Consider the following 26507-nt stretch of genomic DNA (forward strand, 5'->3'; position numbering starts at 1 on the left):
TCTGTTCCTACCTCAGGAGAACAACGAAGAGTGCTACTCCGCCTACTGTCCAGCATCTGCGACATCAAGTTTACCTCTCGGCCACGGAATAGACAAAGTTGGGACTAAATGAAAACAAATATAAACCTAAATGTATTTTAAACTTTGAACTGCGTTTAAAATAAATCGCTGGCATATTAACCGTCTTCGCACCGGAAACAACAATGGCTTCACTTTTCGCGGCGGAGTGATTCATCTTCACATGAAACAATCGTTTGTAGTGCGGCTGCCGGTCAGGAAACAGTAGTACGGTGGGGAAAAGTTTCCCGCCGTGTTTTAGTGTTATCGCTGAGGTTCCCCTTTAACAGCAGCCAGATAATTATTTTTAATAACCCACCATGAGGCGAGCTAGAAGTTCCAGAAATAAATGTGAAAGTGCACCAGAAAATGGAGAAACCCAGTCAAAAACAGGTCTGTGTGTCGTATTAGCATAATATTGTAGCTGCTGCAGGGTAACTACGCCATTGAACTGTGGACATGTTCGGACAGGAGACAGCATGAAGATCAATATTATGAAGCTTCACTCATAATTCAGACACCGGTACTGTCTGTGTGAAATAATAATAAAAAATTGTCAGCTTAAAAAACAAACGAAACAATTTTTGTAGCTCGGTTTGCTGATAAATCCGGTTGCGTTTCTAAAATTTCAAATAAAATAAGTTCCTAAGTGAGCAGTTAAAAACGACCAATAAAAAAAGGATTTATTTGTTGTGAGCTACATTTATTGCATACCAAAAGCGAAGGGGCCTTTTCTAATGTGACCTGCTTACTGTCTAACATATACTGCTAACATTCTGGAATGTTTATGTTAAATATGACCACTTTAATTGTAAAATAATGATGCCAATGTGTGTAGAAATGATTATGCTTTAAATTACTGTAAACATTTAATTTTTTGACATTTTCCCTCAAATTTTTGTTCCAGATGATGTCAGTGAGAGGGTTAACTCAAACATGATCATGCTACTTTTTAAACCTGTTTGTCTAGAGCAGCCAATCAGAACAAACTTGGAATAAAGGAAGTTTGCACTGAAATGAAGGCGAGAAAAAACAGTTTGTTCTGATGCATTTGTTGAACTAAGGGGAGAATTCGAGTGTAATGAGCTCCCTTTAAAAGTAAGGCTGATTTTCTTTGCAGCCACTCTTTGTTTTGCTTCTGTTAAAATTAAAATGTTTCACAGCTATTTGCACCTTCCAGGAAAAAAAAGAAGCATGTATTGGTTTTATTTTTCTTTTTACTATTTTGCAGTTTATCCAGACGTTTTTTCATTTTTTTTAAACAACAGCAGCATTAATACTTTTTTTATTTTAATATAATTGGTATTTGTCAGTCAGGAGACAAAAATTAAGGAAGTTTAAAACAGGTATTACAGACACAGAGTTTTAATAACTTAAAGACTTGTTTCTGATCTCTAAAAGGCCACTGTGTAAGAGTTAGATTTTCTTCTGTGTGTATTTCTAATCAGTGTGGCAGTGGATGGGGGATAAAAGACAGTGGGAACCATACTCTCCATCAGCCTGTGCCGTCTTGGACTCGGCCGTCTCTTCTGGGAAAACATCTGTCACTCTCTCTCTGGGCTCGGGGACAGCCTACGAAGTTGATCTGAAGAAGATGGTTCAGATCAATCCTGTCACAAAGTACAAACGGAAAGTTCGCTGTCAGAATGTAAAAGCAGGTGTGTTTTTCGCTGTGAATTTTCTGTCATCCTCCCTGCTCCCTGTATTCTGTTTTCATAAATCCTCATTTTTAAATTGTGTTGCTTGATATTTTCTTAACTGCAGTTTAGTTCATTTTTAAATAAATGTCTTTTGTAGAAATGGTATCTAAAACATAATTTCATGAAATTTATATAGTTTATTTCAGTTTAAATATAATTGAAAAATCTGAATTCTTGGAGGTACTCACAGTCTTTCCTCTTTTCTCCTGTTTTATTAAGAAAGTCAAAATGAAGCTGGTGACGTTGCTACTCATAATGAGAAACCAGCTCAAGTTAAAGAGGAAGAGGAGGACACAGAAGAGCAGCCTGCAGCTAAGAAGAGAAGAGGACAAAGCAAGAGCCAGACAAAAACTGAAGAAATGCCCAAAAAAGCCAAAGAAGAAGTAAAAAGTGAAGGTAACATGGATCTAATTTCTTTATATACTTACAAAATTTTACAGCCATGACAATATTAGTCATTATCAAAGCACAGTAACTTTTAAAGCTTTTAAGGATCAGGTGAGCATGGAATTGCATCTGAACTGTAGATGTTTCTTCACCTCACTACTCTTTTGTGTTTGATCTGTTCTGAACAGAAGTTGTGAAGACAGTGGTCATGAAGGGAAAAGCACCAGTAGACTCTGAATGTAAAGCCAAACTGGGAAAGGTACAGTGTCGGCATCCACACGATATATAAATCTCACGATTCATGTCAGTCATGCTTGTGGTTTGACACCTGGCTGCTATAAGGCAAAGCTTTCCCCCAGTTACAGTTCCTCTTGTGACAAACTATTCTGATCAGTGTCTGCTTAAACACAAATAAATCTTTCAGTGAAGCTTAAATTTTCTAAATGGTTGTTTTCAACTGAATACCATATATATGATTGTGTTTTTCCACACACTAAACAGATAAGCAATAAATCTGAGAAGTATTGTTACAATTAGAAGATAATTAAATTCATCTTACCTAATTGTCAGTAGATTTACATATGACTGTTTCATGAAAATATAAGACGTGGTAATTGGTTCTGTTAAAATTATTTTTTAACATAATTGTAAATCTGTTCTTTTTAAACACAAAAAAGTAAATATTTTATATACAAATATTTATATTTCCTGAATGCAGACATGGTGGGATTCTTTTGATTTGTATAACTCATTATTATATTTCTATTTCAGGCTCATGTTTACAAGGAAGGAAATGATGTTTACGATGTGATGCTCAATCAGGTAACACAATTAAAAGGAAATAAATTATGTTCAGTTCCATCTTTATAGTTTTTTTTAGGGCTGTGTGACTTAGATCAGCGGTCCCCAACCCCCGGGCCTCGGACCGGTACCGGTCCGTGAGTTGTTTGGTACTGGGCCGCGAGAGTTGAGGCTCAGGTGTGAAATGTATGGTTTTCAGGGTTTTTATCGGTTTTCAGCGTTATTTTGTTATCGTCAACTCGGTTTTCCTGGGTCTTTTCACGTGTGTTATGAATAAATCTTCTTTTTTTCGGTACCGGTACTAGTTTTATTTTGTTGTATTTTTCCGCGACACCTTAAAGGCCGGTCTGTGAAAATATTGTCAGGCATAAACCGGTCCGTGGCGCAAAAAAGGTTGGGGACCGCTGCCTTAGATGGTCATACTAGGACTATCCCTGTCTACAACATCATCTAAAGTCAAAAGCTGAAAAACCTGCCAGAAACTGACTGTTTGGAGCAGACCAGAGGTTTTGGCTCACAGGGATTATTTGTGCACACGCTGACCTCAATGTTCAGTAAATATGCGATAGCAGGATAAATCCATTTTAATAACATTTATTATTATTTCATCCTGGAGCAGTATAGGTAGTACTTTATAGGTAATAATGAAAAAGTGAAAACTTTAAATCTCACAAATTCAGTTTTTTAGCTTCAGTTTCCAATTTTTAGCCTGCAGTAAACCTCATTTGTTTCAATTTGTAGACAAATCTTCAGTTTAACAACAACAAATATTACCTGATCCAGCTGCTGGAGGACGACAGCTCCAAGGTTTACAGTGTGTGGATGAGATGGGGCAGGGGTATGTTCAACGTCAACTGACAGTTTTTGTTTGAAAATATTTGTCATTTTGCAGAAATTGTACCACCTTTGTGCATTTTGTTGATTTTTATCATTTGTTTCTGCAGTGGGTAAAGTAGGTCAAAACAGCCTTACGGTCTGTGGTGGAGACCTGCTGAAGGCCAAAGATGTCTTCAAGAAAAAGTGAGTTTTTCTGACGTTTTTAATTTGGTTCTGCCTGCTTCTAATGATGTTGATTTATTAACAAATCGTTTTAATAATTACTGTCTTTCTATTATCGATAATATTTGCCCTATTAAAACTAGACTAGCCCCTGTTACAAAACCCTCGCCCTGGATAAACGACAGCATTCGCTGTTTAAAGCGTGTCTGTCGTAAAGCTGAGCGTTTGTGGAGAAAGACTCGTTTACAGGTTCATCTCTTTCATTTAAAAGACCTTTTAGTTTCCTTTAATGCTTCAATTCGTGATGCAAGGGCTGCTTATTTTTCAAACCTAGTCTCTAGGAGCAGAGGTAACCCTAAGGTTTTATTTGATACTATTAGGGATATAGTTGCTCCGGCTTCTGTCCCAATTTCTTCGAACGAAGACTGGGAAAATTTTCTTTCCTTCTTTGTTGAAAAGGTTAGCAATGTAAGGAGCAACATCTCTCCCTCCATGTACCATTTGCCTGTTCCGATTTTACTTAAGCCTGTCATATTTGAAAGATTTTCACCAGTGTCTTTACCCGAGTTGTTGACGCTGGTTACTTCAATTAGATCATCCTCTTGCCCCCTTGATATTTTATCTGGGTCTTTGTTTAAAAATGTTTTTGAGTCTATTGGTCCTAGTGTTCTTAAAATTATTAATGCATCTCTACTCTCTAGTCAGGTCCCTGGTTACTGTAAAAGTGCTGTCATTCACCCACTTTTAAAAAAGCCTAAACTTGATCCTCCTTTGCTTTCCAGTTACAGACCTATCTAAAAATTGCCTTTTATTGCCAATATTTTAGAAAAGGTTGTGGCCAAGCAACTCACAGTTGTTCTAGATGAACATAAAATTCTCGATAAATTTCAATCTGGCTTTTGTAAGGCTCACTCTACCGAAACTGCACTTCTTAGAGTGTCTAATGATATTTTGATGAATTATGATGCTGGAGAGTGCACTGTTTTGATGTTGCTGGATCTGACCTCTGCTTTTGACACTGTTGATCATCTTATTTTGTTAGATAGATTAAACCACTGGGTGGGTGTATCGGGTACCGCATTGGAATGGTTTAAATCCTATTTGTCAAATCGATCTTTCTCTGTGGCTGCCTCTAAGTTCAGATCTTCCGTCAGCTCTCTTGCCTGTGGGGTGCCTCAGGGCTCTGTCTTGGGACCGTTATTGTTTTTGTTGTATTTATTCCCTCTTCTGCAACTTCTTAGCTCTTTCTCTGATATTTCATATCATTGTTATGCAGATGATATTCAGCTATATATCTCTTTTAGGCCACCTGATGTTTCTAAACTCCAAATCTTGCAGTCCTGCTTAGATTCTGTTAGAGATTGGCTGGCTGGTAATTACCTTCAACTAAATGCTGATAAAACGGAAGTCATTGTCTTTGCTCCTGAGAAATTTGTTCCCCTCGTGGTTAAAAATCTAGGCCCTCTTGCTTCTTATATTAAATCCTCCATTAGGAACCTTGGTGTTACACTTGATCCAGCTCTGACGCTGGACACACACGTTAAATCTTTGGTTCGCTCTTGTTTTTTCCATTTAACAAATATCGCTAAGCTGAGTCCCATTGTGTCACGTTCCGAATTGGAAATGATTATTCATGTTTTTGTTTAATTGCGCTTAGACTATTGTAATTCCTTGTTTACTTGCTTAAGTAATGCCTCCCTGGAACGACTGCAGGGTGTTCAAAATGCTGCTGCTAAGCTTCTGATAAAGCATCACAAATACTCAGATGCCACTCCCCTGCTGATTCAACTGCATTGGCTCCCTGTCAAGTTCAGGGTCCATTTTAAGATCATAATCATGACTTATAGGGACCTGCACGGTGTAGCTCCAACTTACATAAGTGCTCTTCTTCTTCCTTATCACCCCAGCAGGTCCCTGAGGTCTTGTGACCAGGGGTTGCTGGTTGTCCAGCATACAGGGTTAAAAACAACAGGTGACAGAGCGTTTGTATCAGTGGCTCCCAGACTCTGGAACTCGCTCCCTTTGAGTTTGAAATCTGTGGACTGAGTCATGTCTTTTAAAAAGCAGTTAAAAACGCATCTGTTTAAACTTGCTTTTGGTTGATTTTGTTTTGTTTGACATTTTAATGTCTGTTTTCTGCCTCTGTAAAGCACTTTGTGATTTTATCTTGAAAGGTGCTATATAAATAAAATTTTACTTTACTTTACATTATGTGACTGACAGTGGAAAAAGAAAGGTTTTCCAGGTGCCTTCATGCATGTGTGTTTGGTGAAATTCCAACTTGTTTGTTTTGCTGCAGGTTCTTTGAAAAGACCAAGAACGAATGGGAGCATCGAGATAGTTTTGAGAAAGTAGCTGGAAAATATGACATGGTGTTTATGGACTACAGCACGAATGAAAAGGTACGTTTAGGAAAAGTCTTACTAAAAGTCATTCTTGGCATTTAGCAGCCATGTTGGCAAAGCCTCTGGGCGTTCTTACTTTGAAATTCCTATATAAGTGAATAGAAAAAAGCCATACTACTAGCGACAAAATTACTGCTTCATAAACACCTCAGTCCAGAGGCCTGAGCTGATTAGCATCTCTGGGTCCTAATTAGCTCTTTGGGGGTTGGATAACTGTCATCTCTGTTGTTTAAGAATTGTACCATAGATTTCTATTAAGGAGTCTTTGAATGTTATAATGCCGAAACTTCTGTCAGCAGAAGTTGCACTGGAGAAATATGTTCAGAAATATGTTACATTCAATAAAAGATCACAGTAGATAGCCGCCCCTCCCCGAGCCTTGTTAAAAGGGATTTTTTTCTTCCCACTGTCACCAATTGTTTCCTTATATGGGGGCTGTCTGATTGTTTGGATTTTTTTCTGTATCTTTTTAGGGTTTCACCTTATAATATAAAGCACCTTGAACTGACTGTTCTTGTCATTTGGCACTATATAAATAAAACTGAACTGAATTAAAAGGTTGGATGTGTCAGATTGTATTCTTGGATGTTTTTCACTATTCCAGGAGGAGAATCAGACCACAGTGGATACTGTACCAAAAAAGAAAACCTCCGAGCTGGATTCAAGGATTCAGTCTCTCTTAGAGCTCATCTGTGATCTGAAAGCCATGGAGGAGTGTGTGCTGGAGATGAAGTTTGACACCAAGAAAGCTCCTCTTGGTCAGTCTGACTCAAATTCATTATTACAGGTTGATTTGACTAAATGAGAAGATGAAGTTGGTGACAGAGTGACCAGTATTTCCATGCACTGTGTCAGACTTGACATTTTTCTTCCTTTCTACCTTTAGGCAAGCTGACCCCAGAGCAGATCCGAGCAGGTTACTCAGCACTGAAGAAGATCGAGGATTGCTTGAAGAAGAAGAAAGGGAGCAGTCGTGACCTTTTAGAAGCATGCAATCAATTTTACACCCGCATCCCACATGACTTTGGGTAAAAGGATGAAACTTTAGACAAAACCAGAGTGTGGATAGTTACCACCGATTCCTGTCTTGCTGTAACTAAAAGATGTTACCCTTATAGGTTGAAAACTCCCCCACTTATCCAAACAGAAGAAGAGCTGAAAGCCAAAATTGCCCTTTTGGAGGTAAAATGTTTTGATTTTATTCAGTTTGCTTAAAAAACCTTTCTTAACTGAACAATGTCTCCCATCCCTGTTTTAAAGGCACTGAGTGACATCCAGATAGCAGTAAAAATGGTCAAGTCCAGTGAAGACAGCGATGAACATCCTCTGGACAGACAGTATCACTCCCTCCGGTGCAAACTGCAGCCTCTGGACTCCAGCAACAATGAGTACAAGGTCAGTGTGATTTAAATAATTAACTAACCAGTTTTACCAAACCGTGTCACATTATTGATGTTACTTGTTCTTAGCCTCAAAACAATTTGATAGGCTGATGTAGTTGCTTAAGACTTTTCTGCATCTAAATCATTATGCACAGAGAATAATTTATTCATTTGTAGTCATTTCACGTTGACTAGTCGATAGTTTGTGGTGAATCTTCTCATCTGATCATATTCTCCTTGGTAGGGCAATTGCTGGTGTTACTTTATTAATGCCAAACATGTCAGGGCTCATATATTATTTTTGACAGCAGGATGAACAGACTACTTGTGACCTTCTGACTGCTAGTTAATTTATGTTTACACTAACTAAACTAACTAACACTATGTCAGGAACATAGTGTTCCAAAGGTCTGTCTGCAAACACAGATAGTTAGTCTGTCAGCAGAAGCTGCTGCTGCTGAGTTTGTGAAACCTCCTGTCATGTCCAAATGTGAAAACAGCACAGGCTCTGTTGTTATGATTTCAGTTGAAATAAAAAAATATTTGATATGCTGGAAATACTAGCTTTTCAATGTGTGTGTTTTTTTTAAATCATTATTATTATTATTATTATTATTATTATTATTATTATTATTTAGACTAAAATACCTATCTGGTGGGGCACTGCTCTGTAAATAGTGGCAAATCTTGTTTAATTTAATCCAGAGATAACGTGCATATATCTCACAGTGAACTGACTGATACTGAGTAGGTACCATGGAGATTTCCTTTGGCTGACTACATTTCCATTCACACTAAAACTTGTGTAGTTGTTAGTCTTCAGTATTATCTTGGATTCCTTTCAGCATTTTGCATTGAGCTAACTTTCCTCCTCTTTGTGTGAAGGTGATAGAGCAGTATCTGCACACCACTCACGCCCCCACCCACTGTGACTACACCATGACCGTGCTTGACATTTTCTCAGTGGACAGAGACGGGGAGAGCAAAAATTTCCTGTCACAGTTAAGTAACAGGTAGGAAGAAATACTGTTACTGCTTTATGACTTCAAGCTGACTTCAAAATCAGATTTATTATGCTGCATGTTTGCATTGATAAAAATCCAACATTGATGTCAATGAAAATTATGGGGGGGGTTTTCACAATGAGCCAAGCTAACCGTCTACCTGTCTGCCAGGACTCTGCTGTGGCACGGTTCACGTCTGTCTAACTGGGTCGGCATCCTCAGTCAGGGACTTCGAGTGGCCCCCCCCGAAGCTCCTGTTACTGGTTACATGGTAGGATGGAATATCAAAATTCAAAAAGACCACTCCATAAGACCAGTCTTAGGTCCAACACAGGTTGCAGTACACTAGCGGAAAGCCTGGATATTAAATATTCAATATTTATTGAATATTGAATATTTACAGTACTTATTGTTGTCATCATTGTTCTTCATTGGTATCTTAAAATGTCTTGATCTTAATTTTTTAAAACGGTGTAGGAACCTCGGTGAGAGAATGAAAGACAAATAAAATATGCAGTTTGACTTTGTCTCAGCTTGTATGTAACAGAAGTTAAACACATTTTTAAGAAAAAATCAATAAAATTGATCTAAAAAATTACATTTTAAGGAGTCTCTAAAATGTGATCAATTTTCAACATGAAATTATCTCAGGCATTGAAATTGAACTCACATCGGTATATTACATTTTCTCATTTCTCTTTCACTCAGTTTGGTAAAGGTATCTACTTTGCTGACATGTCATCAAAAAGTGCCAACTACTGTTTTTCCAACCAGAACAACAACGTTGGACTGCTGCTACTGTGTGAAGTAAGGGTGGTTTTTTGTTTGTTTGTTTGTTTGCCATTAATAATTTTCATTATTGAAGTTTTGTTGCAGCTGCTCTGGCCTGCAAATGTCTTAAATTTGCTGCCAAGGAAATGTCTTGTCTGTAATCTGCAATGAAGTTTTGTTTTTGCAGATTGAACAGTTATATTTATAATTTGTATCCAGATACATTTTTGATCCTGCAATGAGGATGTTTACTGCTGAGGTCTCAGGTAGAGACCCGTAGGAAGCCAAAAAAGCTGAATTTGATACCCAGAAAAATTCCTCTGCAAAGTGTAGTGGCCTAAATATAATGCAGCACTGGTAAATATTCATATATTCATGCCCACAGGTCGCTCTGGGAGAATCTAATGAGCTGCTGGATGCAGACTATGAAGCAAACAATCTGCCTGCTGGAAAACACAGCACCAAGGGTCTGGGACAGACTGGACCTGACCACAAAAACTCTGTCACACTGTAAGTCTTTCTAATTATAATGATATATTTAACACAGGCCAGTTACTGCTCAGTTATTTGGTCCATTGCTTTAAAACGAGGCCTTCATAAGTTTTAGCTCACTCAAAACACAGCTGCCTATCTTGTTTAGCACTGCTCATTCAAGGACAGTATAGACGGGATGCATGCAACCTCTAAGTTCAGTGAAGCAGTTCTCCACCTGCTGCTTACAGCATGTTTCCAGAGTCGTCTAAGAACTGTCATTACCAGCTGCTGTTGTAGTCTGTACGACTCCAGGATAACAGACTCTCTGGAGAGCAGCTGAATGACACCAAAGAGCACAACAATACCCCACTGGTGGGAAAACACCATGGGAAGGTCCAGGAATAGTTGTGTAGAGATCACTTATCATTTAAAACAAAAGGAAGGGAATATTGTAAATAGATGGGCAAAATAAATAAAAGAAATGCTAAAAAGCAACACAGAATACACTTAGGCAGCTTTAATGTCCCGTTCAAGCCCACTGAAGTAAAGTCTAGAGCTCAATTTGTGTGGGAAGCACTGATTTAAAGTGATACATTTAGTTCAGAGACCCTTGTAACCCATAGTGCTTGTATAGATTACCTAAACTGTTTATCTAATCTACTTAGACCTCTCTACTGAGGGCTATGTTCAAGCACTTCATATAAATGTCAGATGTTTATGTTACAGAAAAAGGCAATTTGGAGTGAGACCACTTAAATGAAAGTCAAAATGCTGAATGCTGAACTCTGCTGGCTACATGATGACTCATTCGTTAATGCACTGGCCTTGCATTCCCCTTGTTTATTCTGCTGTTTTTCCTGCTGTGCTGCTTCTCCTCCATAGCTTCCACCAAATTCTGTTTTTCACTGCAGACCAGTCAGCTGACCATGAAACACAGCAGTGAATGTGTTTAGCTCCATTTGTGAAAATGAAGTCTGACCTGCCATGATAGAAAATGCAGTTTGTTTGTGGTTTGCTATGACCTTATTAGATGGTTGAAACTGCTGCAGTCTGTGGGGTTATACACTCATAGCTTCTCTAGTCTGCTTGTCACAGTTTCGTAAATCCCTTCGGTGTGTAAGGAGCCTGTAAGGCTGCAATAAAACCGTAGCATATATGAATGTGGTGGGTGACGGTGTTTGTTGTGGTCGTGGTGTGTGTAGGCGTGAAAATAGGTGCACAAAGTTTTCTCAAATAATTTATTAAATAATACGAATAGTTTCTAAATGTAATTGGTAACCTGTCCAGGGTGCATCTTGCTCTATGACAGCTGGGATAGGCTCCTGCCTTCGTCTGATAAGTTGGAGAAAATGAATGCATGCATCAATAGATTGACCCACTTTGTGAAGAATAAGCAGTATAAATGTCTAACTGTGATCCCATGGTTGGATTTCAAACTCACTGGAGATGTAGCTGGATGAGAAACAGACCAGCAGGAAAGGGCCAGGGGTAGGTGGTTAGCAACATCCGAATTGTTTCAGATGGATTAAAAAACCAAGTTTGGATAAATTACCAAAGATTGAAGAGGTGTTCACATAACTGTGCCCCATATAAAATCGATGTGTTTGAAACACTGGGTTGAAGTCACTGTGAGTAGTCAGTGAGACTAGAACGATGCTCCCTAAATGCACTCCATTTACCAGTGAACAAATTCATAGTCACAATCTACAAAAACGATAGAGAAGATTCAACAGTGTGAACATTTTAGAGCCATATTTATTTGTTGTTGTTGAGTTGTCTAAAAACAAGAATGCTACAGAAAGTAATTTCAAGATATTAACACACGGTTTACAGTCCTACATTAAGGCCTGTTAATTACTGAATCCTGTTTCCACTATAACGACTCTGTCATTATATATAGTGACAAGTCTCACCGTAGGCCTATATTTAACCTACATGCCATGAGCAGTAATTACATTCTTTTAGACTGGTATTAACAAACTGCACCTGTCCTGTTAGTAAGTTACCTGAAGCTGAAGAAATTAGTTTACGACTTTTCACTGCAGTTTTTTTAATGCCTTAAAATGCTCTTTAATCTTCACATGATGTACCTAATTCTGTTAAAATTAGCAGGAGGTTTGGAATATATCTTTATCACTTGCATAGCAACAGCAGCCCTGCATTTGTCCAATACAAGCCCAAAGTTTGATAACGGAGCGTATTCTATTTGTAAATTAATTGTAGTATACTGCTGCACACTGTTTGACAAAACATCCCCAGAGATGGATGGGATAGTGGTGCAGTGGTTAGCACTGTTGTCTCACAGCGAGAAGGTCCTGGGTGTGAATCTCCTGGCCAGCTGGAGTCTGCATGCTCTCCCTATGTGTGCTTCCTCGGCTTGTTAGGTTAATTGGTAATTCTAAATTAACGATAAATAAGAATGTGAGTGGTTGTCTGTCTTGTGTTGGCATTTTAATAGATTGGAAGTGCCCTGCCTCTCGCTCCAAGATATCTGGGATGCGATTGAGCTTTCCCATGATTCTGAACTGGAGAAGGAGTTAAGAGGATGGATCAAAGATCCTAAAAAATAGCCGAAGAAAAAAAAAAGAAATTGAAGCCAAAGAGTGCAGAATATTTTCCTTTTTTGGGAAAAAAATTGTTACAATCACCTAAAAGAAATTTTAAACAAAGGTAATTTGTGTTAATCCCACGGATTTATTTTATTGTTTCTCGATTTCTTTCTCAGGGACGGTATGACGGTGCCGATGGGGCCTGGCGTGAAAACGGGAGTGGGTAAATCTAACGCTTACTCCCTCCTCTACAACGAGTTCATTGTTTACAATCCTGCACAGACTCGCATGAGGTACCTGCTGCGTGTAAAGTTTAACTACTCATCACTGTGGTGAAGCCTTGGGAACTGTGTGCCTTTGTGAAATATGGATGAATGTTTAGTTTTTAGTCATTCTTCATGTAGCGTTAACTTCTATGTTTCGGGGCATGGGTGGGGGTTGGATGTTACACCTGAAAACACTCGTTCATATAAGGCTGCAGCAATTGCTCAACTGAGAAAAATCATTCACAGCTGTTTTGATAATATAATGAATTGTTTTTAGGGTTTTTTCCAAGACAAAAACTGTAGATGCGTCATCAAAGGCATGACTAGTGGATGTTTCATTATACAATAAATTATATTAAAAAGGAAAATCTTGCATATGAATTGATTTTTTTCCCCCATCTTGGGATTAGTGCCAGCATTTTCACTTCTTTGACATCTTATATCGAATTGACTGCTGGGTTGAAATAACTCAAAATAATCACTGATGCTGGCAGCAGGATTTGCTGAAGGTTCTGCATCACCATATATAAATGAGTGTCTGAGGAAACCATGAGGGACCAACTGAGGGAAAACATCAACTTTGAGTTCAACTTTTTCTTGGATTTTCTACAGTTTCTCTTATATCCTGGTATCATGTATAAGAAAAAGCTGTTGTTCGACAGAGGTTTGTTATACTAGATACTAGATACTTTAACATGGAGAGGATACACAAAACCTTTTGCACTACTTTTTGTCCCTGTATATGTATATTACTAAACGTCCTTGGATCAGTAGAAGGTCTCATTATAATTATTAAGGGTAGAATGGTTTTAGTGTAGGTGTTTGTTGTAACACAAATATTCTTCTGGATCTGTTATGAGGATGAAGGTTTTTAAATTTTGAAGAGTGGGAATAAAAATAAATGACTCAACATAAAGTGTGGTGTTTTTTTTGTTTGATTTTTAATGGATTTAAATCTGAGACAAAGACAAGATTCTATGCAAACAGATTTTTTTTTGTGTGTGTGTGACATGATGCAAGGAGATTATATACAGCACATAATGATAGAGGACATTTTAATCCACAGTCTGAAGTGTCCGTTTGTTTTGTATATGCAGTTTCACCTCCTCCCCAGGATGTAGAGGAAAATTAGGACTACATCTAGGTAGATTCTGAGAGCAGCGTTGATGTAATCTTCTGGATCTGCACTGTAGGCCATCCTCCCCATCACCAGCTGACAGTCGATCACCAGGTACTAAGAGAAGCAGAGGAGGAGGAGATTTAGACCAGTGTGAGAAAAATGCGATCAAATTATATTAAAATACACTGTATTTTAAATTAAACAAAATACAGCTAATGCAGATTTATTTAAACTCCTTGAATTAAAGCTGAAACTCTTTGTTGTTGTATTTTAAAAGTGTCCTCATTCGAAAACCTGTGGACCTTACTGGATCTTGTTCCTTCTCTCACCAATGAAAACAACAGAGCTCCCAGACATCCATAGATAACTTCAGCAATGTAGCTGTAGTAGAATGTGCAAAATATCCCAAACATGGCGACATCCACGACCAGAATCAACAAAGCACTGTTGCAATAAGTAAAATCATAGCGAGTCTGCAAATAACAGAAAGACATAAAGACATGAATGTCATTATTAAATAATCTATCAGTGTCTAATCTTATTTAGATTTTTTTTCTGTAGTGCACAGTAACCATGTGACATATGAAATGAACATGTGAAATATTAATCTTTTGAAACTTGAAGCATATGAGTCTCATAAAATAAGGCATTTCAGATCTTTCAAATGCAAGGAAAAAGTGTTTGCATATTCTCCAAGGGACTATGTTGATGTATTTAAATGTCTTGGATGAGAAATAATCTACAATATGAGCAATATTAAATTTACTGTGATATAAACAAAAACCCTGCAAAATTAGCAAATGTTTGCACTGAAGGAGCCGGGACCAGTGATTTATAATTTTCTTTAAAATGAAAGATTGCTTAATCATTAAAAAATAGAGGGGAGATTAAAAAAACTATTGGTTGGGCTGATCAGTATCAGTATTTATAAATGAATATTAAAAAAAATATATAATAATGGAATCCTTCAACCATGGTATGAGTGGTGAAGTTGCATAGTTTGTCCACCAGAGGGCAACCTGCAACTTCCCTGCTGGCAACACATGTTGGAAACGCCACAAACAAAACAACCCTCTGATCCAAGCAGAGTCGGGCTGAACGTAAAGCAGTGAATAAATAAATACAGATAATGAATGTTAGGGGAATCTATTTATGTTTCGTGTGTCTGAAAGAAAAAAAAATCAAATATCAGAATATTCGATTTTTGAATAACCAAATATTGATATCAGTCTTACAAATATCAGTCTATTAAAATCATCTATGACCAAATAGTTAATCAGCTTCCCTTTCACGTTACATTTTTCACTGCATGCATTTTGTGTTATTCTGATGTGCTGTGGATTTTCTTTACAGAAACCTTTCAGAGTTTTGACTTCAAAGTCAGCTGAGAAATCTGCTTTGGTGAAGAAGAAGAAGAAGAAGAAGAAGAAAGCTTTTCAAATGCAGCGCTTCTGCACAGCCTGACGGTCTCACCTGCGCTGAAAAAGCGATGATTGAGATAGAAATGGCCAGCGTTACTCCCATAGCCAGGATCACAGCAGTGGTGTTGTGAAAGGAGGCGATGGTCCCCGTCATGTATGACATGCTCACGGTGACAACAAACTGGAGGTAGAAAATTAAGTGCATTAAACATCTCCAGAACACGTGGAACACATTTTCCACTTATTTTCACTCAAAACAAAAAATAAGAACATATCAAATAATGAAAACAGAACAGAACATGTACAAGAAGCAAGGCCAGAAAGAAATTGTGTGAACGTGGTCTTCAGGTATGGATGCTTGTTTCCGACACTGAAAAAACAAACTTTTATATTCGGGCAATGTGGCCTTTTGGCCTCTGCTTTTCTAGTTTGTTGTGTTTGCCAGTCTCTTCCAGGAATTGCCGGGTTGAGGTGACCTAGATAAGAAAGCAGAACACATGAGCAGGTTTGGTTTAAGGCTTTTTCTTTTTCTCTTATACACACACCCATTCATACACTCGCCATGCATTCAGACATGAATGCACTTAATGAGTGCTTTTAAAAGAAAAGGTGCAGCAGTGAGCTTCTGCTTGCGTTTTGCTCTGCTGTACGTGCAGTATTTAACAACAACAGGAACAGGAAGAGCCTGTCCTAAATTAACATGCCAACCAAACCTGAAATCACTCAGTGAATCTGCTGCCCTTTAGAGAAAACTTTAGAGGTTTTGTTTTGGAAAATGTAAAAAGCAAACTTTTCACAAGTCATTTAGAGCTTTGAGTTCTCAGTTAGAATAGAAAAGTGCTACATAAGTGCCAGAACATTTACTATCTGTTTGTGGAAGTCTAAATCTTTGACAAAAGTCATCAGTGGTTTTTTTGTTGCTGTTGTTCTTATTCTGACCTTTATTTCCTTTTTTTTTAACAAAGTTATTGCTGAGCACTTAGCACTTATACTTTAACTTCTAGTTTTTAGTTAAGTGGTTCACAAGCTGAGGTGCCATCCTGACTGCATGACCAAAATATTTCACTTCTCTTTCCAGAAATGTGACTGTGCCGTGTTTCATATCCATTTGATACATGGTTTTGTTATTTGTGACCCACCAGTGCCACAATGTTCCACGGATGATGCTGGCTGAAGGACTTGCAGCAACTGAGGGCGATGGCGACCACAACAAAGACGATGAAGGAACTGAGATAGACCCAAATGTTTGATTGCACTGCCTCTTTGACCACGCTGGAGAAGGTGAACACGCACACTACAGTGAAGGTGAACAGCAGCTGGAGCGTCACGATGCTAAAAACCTGTCCCGGAAAAGAGAAAAGGCTGAGTTTTGTTTTTTAAATTACAACTTTATTACAAAGTAACTACACTGTAAAAGAAAACTGCAAATGTTTTTCCTTAAATTTAACTCACATTAACAAAGAAGAACTAGTCCAACAATGTCAACTGTTTCCTTAGTCAGAGGCTGCTTTGAAATATTATAAACGTGGTGTCAAACATGCAGTTCTGGAGCCAGAGTTGGTTCACCAAAGACCCCAGACCAGCCCCCAGGATGGCCCAAAGAAATCTTTGATTTTTCAGTAAAATGCATATAGTACCTGGTGAGGTAACACCAACTTCATCACACTGGAGTCAAAGAATATTAAAAGTTGAGTATTTTTTTAGATCTCGAGACATTATTTCAATCACAGAGTAAAATACTATCAATGTTTAGTGCGTGAAACCTGTAAATGTGAAGAGTTTGTGCTTTTCAACAGTCGCTGTGAATTATAATAGCAATAAACTTAAGCAATACACTTTTTTAAGGTGTATCATCTGCAGAAGCAGGGTTCATTAAGTGTTATTGTTTTTAAAACATACTTTTAGTTCTCTATATTAAAATAAAGATGGGTTGTTATACAATGTCTTTACTGGCTAGTCCCACTCAAATTGGGTTGTATGTAGATCATCTATTCATTTTCCTCAATTTATCCAGTTCAGGGTCACTTAGCAGCTGGAGCCTATCCCAGCTGTCATAGGGTGAGAGGCAGGATACAACCTGGAGAGGTTGTTAATCTGTGGCCATCCTAACAGAGTGGCAGCCGATCACATTTGGCCTGTTCAATATAAGTTTGACTTCTCTCTTTTCTCAAATCTACTTATTTGTGCTCAAGAAGAAAGTGAGAGAAACAGCCTCCTTAATCTTCCGCATGCAGGCACAAAATAGTTCCTGATTTTGCCAACTGTAACATGTGATTACCACGTGCTGCAATTACCAGTTCATAAAATAAACAGCTCCCTAAAAGTAAACAGGATTTGAAACACCCAACTTCTCCCACTCCAAGTGGCTGTTGTGTGAAAGTAGACCCGACCAAAACATCTGGCTGCTATGTTGACGTGCCATTACGGCTTCCTGTAACTGGCCGTGAAATTCAGGGTTACTTAAGTTTTGTATGTTTTAATTCCTTTTTGATTCTTTTCCTCTTTTATTGTTTCAGTCTAGTTTTTAGTTTTAAAAATTGCTTTATTTTTATGAGCTTTTGTGTTATTTTCAGTTTCAGAATATAGAATAATATGTCATTTTTCAGGGGCAAGAAAGTTGACTTACTCATTTAATTTAGTCTGATTTTTTTTAAGGTGCATAATGTTACTTATTTTATAGCTAAATGGAGTTAAAATTACTGATCATAACAACAACAAAAGAAAACAGTTTTGTGTTGTTGTGTTGCAGCAAATACAAAGAGTACTTGGTGCACATGTCTCAAAAAGATTTTCAATATTTATGGTGGATTCTTAGAGTTATCGTCCAAAACGTAGCGTACAAACCTTTCTAATAAACCCTTTCCTCACTATCTCGTCATCAAAGGAAGATGAGGACACCAGCGGAGTCGTTTCTGATGATATCTGTGGGTTTATGTCATGGAAAGACTCATAACGAGAGATTTGAGGTGGTTTGTACACTGGTGGGGCTTCAGAGTAGGCTGGAGGCTGCTCTTCTTGGTAGGAATGCATCGATGCTGAGGGGACATCAGAGCCGGGATCGTGCTGTGTCTCCTTGGAAGTGATGGAGTCTGCTGACATTCTGGTAAAAACTGAAAGTCAGTGACAAAAGAGGAACCAAATGTAAAAGTTAAATTCAAGTAAACATCAGCTGTGGCATGTATATCAGCACAAGTGGGAAGTGCAAGGTTTAAAAAAATACAATAAAACACGAGGACGTCATTAAAATCAGTAACCGAGCTACTAAAAGAATATTTCTACTCATATATTTGGTTTCAAATAGCTGCAATAATTCTGAATGCGGACAGAAGGGTCATGCACAGCATTGCAAGTCAGATGCAGATTGTTTTTTTAAAAAATCCAGGCTTGCTGCTGACTTGTTACACAAGAATGATGTGGGCACTGAGAAGTAAAATGTTTGATTTCAGCATTTACCGTGGGAAAGTTGGTGTTGTGTCAGCTGATGTTGGCTAAAAGATTTATGATACCCAATTAAACTGAACTTATTTTGCAAACTATATTGCAGTTTTCACACTAAAATTAGACATGCTGTCTTTACTTAAAAATTAAACACTTGAACACAAATGACCTTACTTTACTTCATTTAAGTTTAATGCACATTACACAATATTATTTTAGCTCATTTTGTTACAAATGAACTGTTGCTGGGAATATCCTTGATCTTTTTTAAGTTAAGACTACTTGTAGACAATGAAGTGTTTAATGGACAGAGCTCAGTTTTTGCTGCATCTTACATGAAATCTGTTTTTATGGACACTTGAATTAGAAGTCTATAAAGGGAACTGACCCAGAGTCATGGTGGCCTTTTAAACCTTTCAGGTTTTTGGCCACACTACGAGTGGAAATCATATCAGACATCCACAAGAATCTGAACGTCTAAACACAGCAAAACTTAAATAATGATCACGACATCAGTAAAGTAAGAGTCTGAAATTAGACATGATCAGATCCATGAATGAAATAATGCTGCCTTATTTAGAAAAAGCAGTCCAGATAATTAAATGAAACAAGAACAGTGCAAATTAAGTAAACTATAAAACTTGCAAACAGTTGTTTTTACCAGTAGGAGAAGCACTGGTGTCAGGTACACAGGACGTTACCTTTTACCTACTGTAGTATATGTCTATAATAGAGAGTAAATTATTGTTCTTCCTACCTCTGTTGCTTGATAATCCCACAGTACTTAATGTGATGAAGGCTACACGTTAAACCAGGACAGGCTGACGATGGCAGCTGTATATTTTACTTACGTGATATCGAGTTTCACTTCCTTCCACTTTAAAGTGGCGAAACCTTCTGATGACTGACAGGGTTTAAAAACTCCTTTGTTTCTTAACAGATCATTGGCCATTAAAGTGTCCAAGGACTTCCCAGGGTCCTCCTCAGTCTGAACTTCCAGAATTGAGTGCTGTAAAAATGTAAAAATGATCGATTTTTACATATTCCCCTGTGTCATTGTCCTGATTGTCTGTACCTGTGTATCATTCCTCCAGCTGTTCCTGCTTCCCTGATTACCTTATATGTATAAATAGTCCTCTCCTTTCCCTTAGATTTTGACATAGTGGCTGCATCATTCATTAGTTGCTCAGTTGTGTGCCTTCTCTCTGCATTGATTTGGCTTCTGTTTGCCCCTATTTTTGGACTTGTTTCCTGGACTGCTTGCAACCTGAATAAAGGTTTGCCATTTGTTGCCGTCATCCTGCCATATCCTTTTTCTCACAGTCTACCTAAACTGCAGTTTGTGACAATATGGCCAGGCTTCTCCTTCTGCAGCAAATTTGCTGAGTCCTTACTCCAGCAGTCAGCCTCTCGAATCATGTGATCAGAAGCTACTGACTGTTCTGCTTTCATTTTGAATCTGTTAAACTTTCATTCACTTTAACCTCCTAAGACCCGAACTCTTTCATGGCATGCATTTTTAATTTCTCTTTGCTATTTGGGCTAATTGGGACCTGATGAATGTAAAAACAAAGAATTACGTGATTTTTTTTTTTTACCTGTCTGTCTTTGGTTCAAAGTATTGCTTATGTGTGCAAATGTAGAAACAGGTGCTTGAATATGAGTACATTCATAATTGTCTGGTTTTATTCAAATTATGAGGAAGTACTTAAAGTATAACACAAATAGTTCTTTTTTAAAATAGTATTTATAAATGCTAACTAAATACAATATTCATAGAAATCTGGGGTAATATTTTGTCATTGGAAAGCTGTCCTGAAAATGTTCACATATTCAGTTTGTCTGCTGCTGCCAGGCATAGACTGTAATTGCAATAATAAGTGTGCAACCTATTTCCAGACAGCTCATTCAGTGCTCACATTTCCCTCAAGAAAATAAAAGTACTAGGATAAATATTCATCTTTTGGGACAACACAAAATATTTTGTGTTTACTTCAGTTATTTTTAATGTCTGCTGTCCTTAATTAAAAACAGTATATATACACACACAACCATAATGAACAAACAGACACTAAGAGGAGTTGTTATAGCTTTTATTTCACAGGTTTATTATTTTTAAATTATGACATAGCTTATAGTTTTGAAGACGGTTGTGGTATATTTTCAGGTCTGTTTACATCACTGCCTCTTTTCAGTTTCATTTTCATTGTGTTTATACAAAACAACTATAGTGTGTGTTGATATTTAGGAAAATCCATTCTTTCCCCGACAAATGCTGTGATTCTTGTAACACTGGCTGCCGGACACTTCCTAAAAATTTAAAGTTACTTTACTTTCTTCAGGTCAATTTCTGGAGCAGTTCAAGCTTAGAGTTCAATGATGACGTCGAGTGCAGAAGAGGAAATAGCTGAGGGGCATCATGTGGTAGAGCTGGGAGCTTCAGTTCACAGATACTGAGGGGATGTTGTGGTTTCAACTGTAAAAAGAACTAAGGCACAAAACATGCTTTTAAATGCAACAGTAACATGTTGTGCCCTCCCTGATTTTTAGATTTAATGCAGAATAAAGTCAGAAATTCGGAACTTGGAAATGACCACATCACAAACTTAAAGCTCAGATTTCATAAATGGGAACTGTGTGATGTTTGTCTTCATTGCACAATGACCCATACCATTGCATAATGGTTGGGCTGTGCTGGGACTTGCAGGTACCAGCTGCAGGAGCTACAGTAGAGCTAGTTTAGATACTTGGACATTTATTTTAAAGCATTATTTCAATTAACTGTAATGTTGGTGGTCACAGGACACAAAAATTGCATGTATGGAAACTCCAGGAAAATCTGATCAAAACTGCTTAAAACGTTTGGTGACTTTCATCTGAAATAAGGATTGGAAGGATTTGATTTTTATTACTGCTGCTGAATTACTCATGCATTTAAATTCAGGATTGTTTGAGTGCCACGTCTCGCTCTTATAATGTCTCTGACCTGAACACAGTGTACTGTGCTTTATAAAAGCTCCTCATTGTGCTGTCTGGTTCTCACAAACCTCTTCTATGCTCAGCAGTGTGCACTTTGCTGTCTGCCACATATGCATATAAGCCTGAAATAACTGATATGCTGGCTTGTTACTGATGATTTTTGTAAAATAAGTGCATTACTTAGTGGCAGTCTTTAAGTCAGCCTACGACAGTAATACAAATCCAATTATTGTTTCTTTTAGGACTTTAAATATAAATGTGATAAAGCCATACAGCTGAGTAGACACTCTGGTTCATAGGTTGCCTTAAATTGCCTTAATTTTAATTTAATTTATTATAGTTTTGTATTTTCTAATTGGTTTTTAATTTTATTTTCACTTTGTTTTTAATTCAGTTTAAGTTCCAGTGTAGTTTTCCTGTTTCAAGTTAGTTTTTATTGTCACAAAATGTTTAGTTTTATTCGTGTAAGTTTTTCTTTTTAATTATATTACGGAGGGTAAATGTCAGAAGTAAGATTTCGGAGCATCAGTACAAGTATTAAAGTAAGAACACAGAACCTTTTGAAAGCTGATGACTCACAGTCTTGGAGACATCTAGAAACTCAATAAACGCGTGCCTCAGCAGGCTTGTTGTAATACAGTTTTTGCCAAAGTAACAGATCCTAAAACTACAGATGTGTCCTATAAAATGTTTTTTCACATCTAATTATTTTTAGTTAACTACATTAACCTTGCTCTGGGGAACCCTTCCAAACAAGAACCACACTTGTTCAGCTTTTTCTGATCGGACCATCATGATCTGTAACATTTAACATGCTAACTGAGGCCTCTAGTCTCTTAGATTTCAAGTTTCTCAGCATTGCAGAGTCAGTCCTTGGGCAGGACCTCGTTGGGACATTTCACTACTGGGAAGATTGGTAAATGTCTTGACCGTATTCCCACTTGTGAATAATCTCTCGCTGTAAAATGACAGACTTTTTTGGGGACATTGCCTTTATGTATTTTCCCTGCTAGCTCAAATCACATAAATATCTTCTGTGTTTACCTGGTTTCAGTCATGAGAGTTGGACCATGAAGCGTATCTGAAATCGTGCTACTTTTATGCATTTTGTTTGCTGAAATGTGATGTCGTTTACAAATCTGCTTCAGTAGCTCAGATGCATTTTAGCAGCAATTTTCAAAATGCATTTTTCTGCACCTTAAGGACAACTTTTGGAGATTCCTCTCCTTCTGTTCACATGGAGATGACATGTCCAATCTAACTCCTGAAATCTACACATATGCTTAAGCAGGCGCCGCAGTCAAGCTCCACAAACAAGGAGACATTTTTGACAACTTAAACCAAAACAAAAATATATATATACACAAAACAGACACGGACAAAACATCTGTCACACATATTTATTGTAAAAAATACATATAAAAACAATTTTTGAGACATACAAAAGATCGGAGCTTAGAAACAGTATATTGAACAGACAAGGACCAAGCAATTTTCTTGAATTGTATTACATATTTACAATTTAATAAATAAAACTCAATTTGTTTGTTTTATACCAGAGTAAAGGCAGATTGTCCATATCTTGGGGATGCAGATACCGCTGTGGTGACATTTTAAACATCGGTCTGTAATCACAGGGCAGGCAGGGAAATGGCGCCCTGTGATTCGAAACCAAAGACTTGAGAATATTTATACAAAATACATCCTTGGTTGGAGAGGGGCTAGTTTGCACACAGAGCATTTAGCTAGCATTGGTAAAAATTTGAGGTATTGCACCGCACAGCTTAGAGGGGGTTAAGGAAGTAAATCAAGAGTAACGTGGCGGTTTTGGATTGTCTGTAATCTTTATTGACAACCCAACTGCCACCAACACCCCTCTGAACACACACGCACACACACACTCACACAAACACCCCCCCTTAAAACCCTCCCAGCCAAAGTATACAATATCGTAACTTATCACCACGACAAATGTAATCTGAACATCTAAATGATCAATGCGCCTCCTCTTCTGCCCTGTCCCCCACAACAACACAGACCTAAATGCACAAACAAACTATTTTTGGCTTTATTTTTCTTTTCTCCAATACAAAATAAGAGAAACATGCACAAGGCTGCCCTCTAATGACGGGACAGGTTATAGCACCGCAGACTGCAGAATATTGGGGTGGGGGGAGACAAAAAAGACCAACAGAGGCTGGGGTGAACAAACCTGTGAGCATGGCTCACCTCTTGGCCAACCTCTAAACCGCCCCACACCACTGCAGCGCTGAAAGGTAAACACCTTTAGAGCAGGCAGCAAAAGCAATCAGTTACAATATATTTTTTGTTCTTACTGCTAGAGTTTCCACTGGCCTACGTATGACCTGTATCAGGCAGCATCTGTTGAGCAGCCTTACTGTTTCGGCTTCCACTTCAGCTCAGCCCCCAAAAACGACACCACAAATACCTCTTTGCACAAGAACCCCTTCACCAGGCAAAAGGCAATCAACACACACACACAAAAAGAAAGGCCAAGGATAGCCATTTAACACATTTAGCAACAAACATGAGCATTGTGATAATAAAATAGCCTAAATAAAAAAAAACAAAACAAAAAAACAAGGGGAATTGGGGGGGGGGGGCTGCTTATGTAATAATTAACCATCAGCTGTCCGTAGCCTCCAGTGTTATGGATCGAGGCAGATACCACATGGTGTACACTTGCTCCAAAAATACATCTGTCCCTTTATCTCCCCTCGATCTGGCATTTGTGTAACCAGATGGCGAAACTGTTGCGTAGTCCAAAAGCAGAGAGAAAGAATCCAAATTACACCCCAGAGGACAGAGGAGGCAGGGGACAAAAACTCAAAACAGCTTTCAGAGTAGAAGTTTCGACCATGTGAGCCGCCATGTTGCGTACCAAATACAACATTAAACAGGAAGGATGTTGAATGCAGTTAAGCCGGTTCACCAAGCAGACTTCTGGGCAATTTACAGTACACACACACACACACACACGAATTTACAGTCGTGCTCAGGACATAGTCTGTCCCTGGTTGTTATCTAAACGTGCACAGGCATACAAACACACAAACAATCTTATCCTGGATCTTATGGTTTAAACTAAAACAAGCCTGAGGGACAAAAGTGCACAAGTTGGTGCAAACACCAGCGCTACTATGGCCCTATAAAATACCTACAAACCCTCCTCAACGCTCACCAAGTAGCAGCACATTAAACCCACCGCTATTCAACCACCTACAAGTCTGACCTACCAAAAAAAAAAAAACCCCAAAAAAACAAAAAAAACCAACTTATTTTTCCACTCCCCAAACAGTTAGGCCCCCAAACATCCCCTGAAATGTTTACATGTAACAGGAGAGGAAAAACAAAAAACAAACAACAAAAAAAAACCCCCAACACCTAATGACGGCAGCCCCCACTCACCAAATACAAGTCCTCAACCTCCAGCTCAATCAAAATAAAGCAATGTTTACATAGTAACAGTTTGCGCTTTCAGTGTGAGGTTGGTTCATTTATGGGGTGAACCGAGAAAAGAAAACATTCATCCGATGTATGACATGGAACGATAATCGTTCTGTTTTGGATTTTGTCTTTTTTTTTTGCAAAACACTTGATAAAATAAACAATCCCGTTGGGAGGGAGAGAAAATACACAGGAGAGGATCCAGAGTCACAGTTAAGACCATTTTTTCTTTTCTTTTTTAGCCCCCCCCCTTCCCCCGCAGCCCGGTTTAAGTTCGTTCTAGGATGATAATATTTATACGTTCTGCAGTTTAAAGCCAAGTGCGCAGGATAGACGGATAAACGCTGTCGTTTCTGTTCCAACCGGGCGGGGATGTCTCGACCACGGATTTTTGAACTGTCGGGAGGAGTTTGGCTTGAAATGGTCAAGCTCAAAAGGGAGCGATCCCAGCAGAGAGCATCAGGTGTCTTCACGTGCAGCTTCCTCTTAGGATCGTCTGTTCTCCGCTCATGTATTTGTAGTCTGTCTCCAAGAGTGACAGTGGGCTTTCGTTTGTTCAATTACACATTTTTTATTGGGGATTTTTCGGATTCAGTGTAGTCTCCTGTGAGGGCAGAAAAAGACACGAAAGAAGAAGAAGAAAGAAAAGAAAAAAGATTCATTAATACAGGCCGTGGGGACTGTGCTGAAAAACAGACTGCAGCAAAGACAGAAAAAATGTGAAAATTTATATCAATTCTATATCTTTTTTGTTGTTGTTTTTGGTGTTTTACAGAAACGATGTGGCCACAGGCAGAAGTTCTTTGTGCTGCCAGCATTTATTTTCTATTCAAACACTATTAAGTTCAGCACTGACGCAAAAAACTTTGAGGGTGCAGCTTCTCCCAACCCCACGCACCCACTCACACACACAGTGTTTTGTGAACACTGAGAAATCCAGAAACATCCATGTAGATGCTAAAAATGACAGCCTCAACATGGCATTTAATCAGTTAGACTCAATTGGCTTCTATCAAACTGTAAAAGAACCCACCCACCACTTTAATCACACTCTAGATCTTGTGTTAACATGTGGTATAGAAACTGAACATTTAACAATGTTTCCTGAAAACCCTCTCCTGTCTGATCATTTCCTGATAACATTTAAATTTACAATAATTGATTACACAGCAGTGGAGAGTAGACTTTATCACAGTAGATGTCTTTCAAAAAGTGCTGTAACTAAGTTTAAGAATATAATCCACCCACTGCTATCATCTTCAATGCCCTGTACCAACATAGAGCAG

General features: G+C 38.2%; 3 protein-coding genes across 6 annotated transcripts in view; 1 reads left to right on the plus strand and 2 right to left on the minus strand.

Annotated features, from left to right (window-relative positions):
* Nucleotides 1–31: 31 nt before the first annotated feature.
* On the plus strand, nucleotides 32–13698 carry parp2 (poly (ADP-ribose) polymerase 2). Of its 2 annotated transcripts, none has more exons than XM_013909829.1 (17): nucleotides 32–97; nucleotides 1506–1715; nucleotides 1977–2153; nucleotides 2333–2403; nucleotides 2916–2966; nucleotides 3687–3783; nucleotides 3890–3965; nucleotides 6244–6346; nucleotides 6954–7107; nucleotides 7236–7377; nucleotides 7468–7531; nucleotides 7610–7744; nucleotides 8617–8744; nucleotides 8907–9006; nucleotides 9444–9542; nucleotides 9892–10016; nucleotides 12706–13698. In XM_013909829.1, coding segments are annotated over exons 1-17 (1893 nt in total). In that variant the 5' UTR covers nucleotides 32–96; the 3' UTR covers nucleotides 12866–13698. The 2 variants fall into 2 exon arrangements, with proteins under 2 accessions (XP_013765283.1, XP_013765282.1); XM_013909828.1 differs by lacking the exon at nucleotides 32–97 and adding an exon at nucleotides 235–450.
* Nucleotides 13699–13833: 135 nt separating this feature from the next.
* Nucleotides 13834–20127, minus strand: LOC102192673 (protein lifeguard 1). Of its 3 annotated transcripts, XM_013909831.1 has the most exons (7): nucleotides 19891–20127; nucleotides 19626–19783; nucleotides 18181–18446; nucleotides 16476–16676; nucleotides 15389–15517; nucleotides 14223–14388; nucleotides 13834–14029 (listed from the first exon to the last, which is right to left on the minus strand). In XM_013909831.1, the coding sequence occupies exons 3-7, from the start codon at nucleotides 18433–18435 to the stop codon at nucleotides 13851–13853; spliced, it is 930 nt and encodes a 309-aa protein (XP_013765285.1). In that variant the 5' UTR covers nucleotides 18436–18446; nucleotides 19626–19783; nucleotides 19891–20127; the 3' UTR covers nucleotides 13834–13850. The 3 variants fall into 3 exon arrangements, with proteins under 3 accessions (XP_013765285.1, XP_013765284.1, XP_005729042.1); XM_013909830.1 differs by lacking the exons at nucleotides 19626–19783; nucleotides 19891–20127 and adding an exon at nucleotides 19532–19615; XM_005728985.2 differs by lacking the exons at nucleotides 19626–19783; nucleotides 19891–20127 and adding an exon at nucleotides 19532–19615 and having other exon boundaries at nucleotides 13840–14029; nucleotides 14245–14388.
* Nucleotides 20128–25776: 5649 nt separating this feature from the next.
* LOC102193163 (E3 ubiquitin-protein ligase znrf1) overlaps nucleotides 25777–26507 on the minus strand; it is a 15555-nt gene continuing 14824 nt past the window's right edge. Inside the window, exon 5 of the mRNA XM_005728987.2 lies at nucleotides 25777–25825. The gene's annotated coding sequence lies outside the window, so the exon portion shown is untranslated. The remainder of the gene's footprint in view (nucleotides 25826–26507) is intronic.

Source organism: Pundamilia nyererei, unplaced genomic scaffold, assembly GCF_000239375.1.
Source record: "Pundamilia nyererei isolate P.nyererei 1_Seehausen unplaced genomic scaffold, PunNye1.0 scaffold00031, whole genome shotgun sequence".
NCBI lineage: Eukaryota > Metazoa > Chordata > Actinopteri > Cichliformes > Cichlidae > Pundamilia > Pundamilia nyererei.

Excerpts from the sequence above, each read along its gene's own strand:
- parp2 (XM_013909828.1), top strand. The coding sequence starts at position 378 with ATGAGGCGAGCTAGAAGTTCCAGAAATAAATGTGAAAGTGCACCAGAA. Across the intron at positions 6,347-6,953 it reads ACTACAGCACGAATGAAAAG|GAGGAGAATCAGACCACAGT; the intron begins GTACGTTTAGGA and ends TCACTATTCCAG. Across the intron at positions 7,532-7,609 it reads CCAAAATTGCCCTTTTGGAG|GCACTGAGTGACATCCAGAT; the intron begins GTAAAATGTTTT and ends CCTGTTTTAAAG.
- LOC102192673 (XM_013909831.1), bottom strand. The coding sequence starts at position 18,435 with ATGTCAGCAGACTCCATCACTTCCAAGGAGACACAGCACGATCCCGGC. Across the intron at positions 15,518-16,475 it reads CGTGGAACATTGTGGCACTG|TTTGTTGTCACCGTGAGCAT; the intron begins GTGGGTCACAAA and ends TTCTACCTCCAG. Across the intron at positions 14,389-15,388 it reads TCATCGCTTTTTCAGCGCAG|ACTCGCTATGATTTTACTTA; the intron begins GTGAGACCGTCA and ends TGTTATTTGCAG.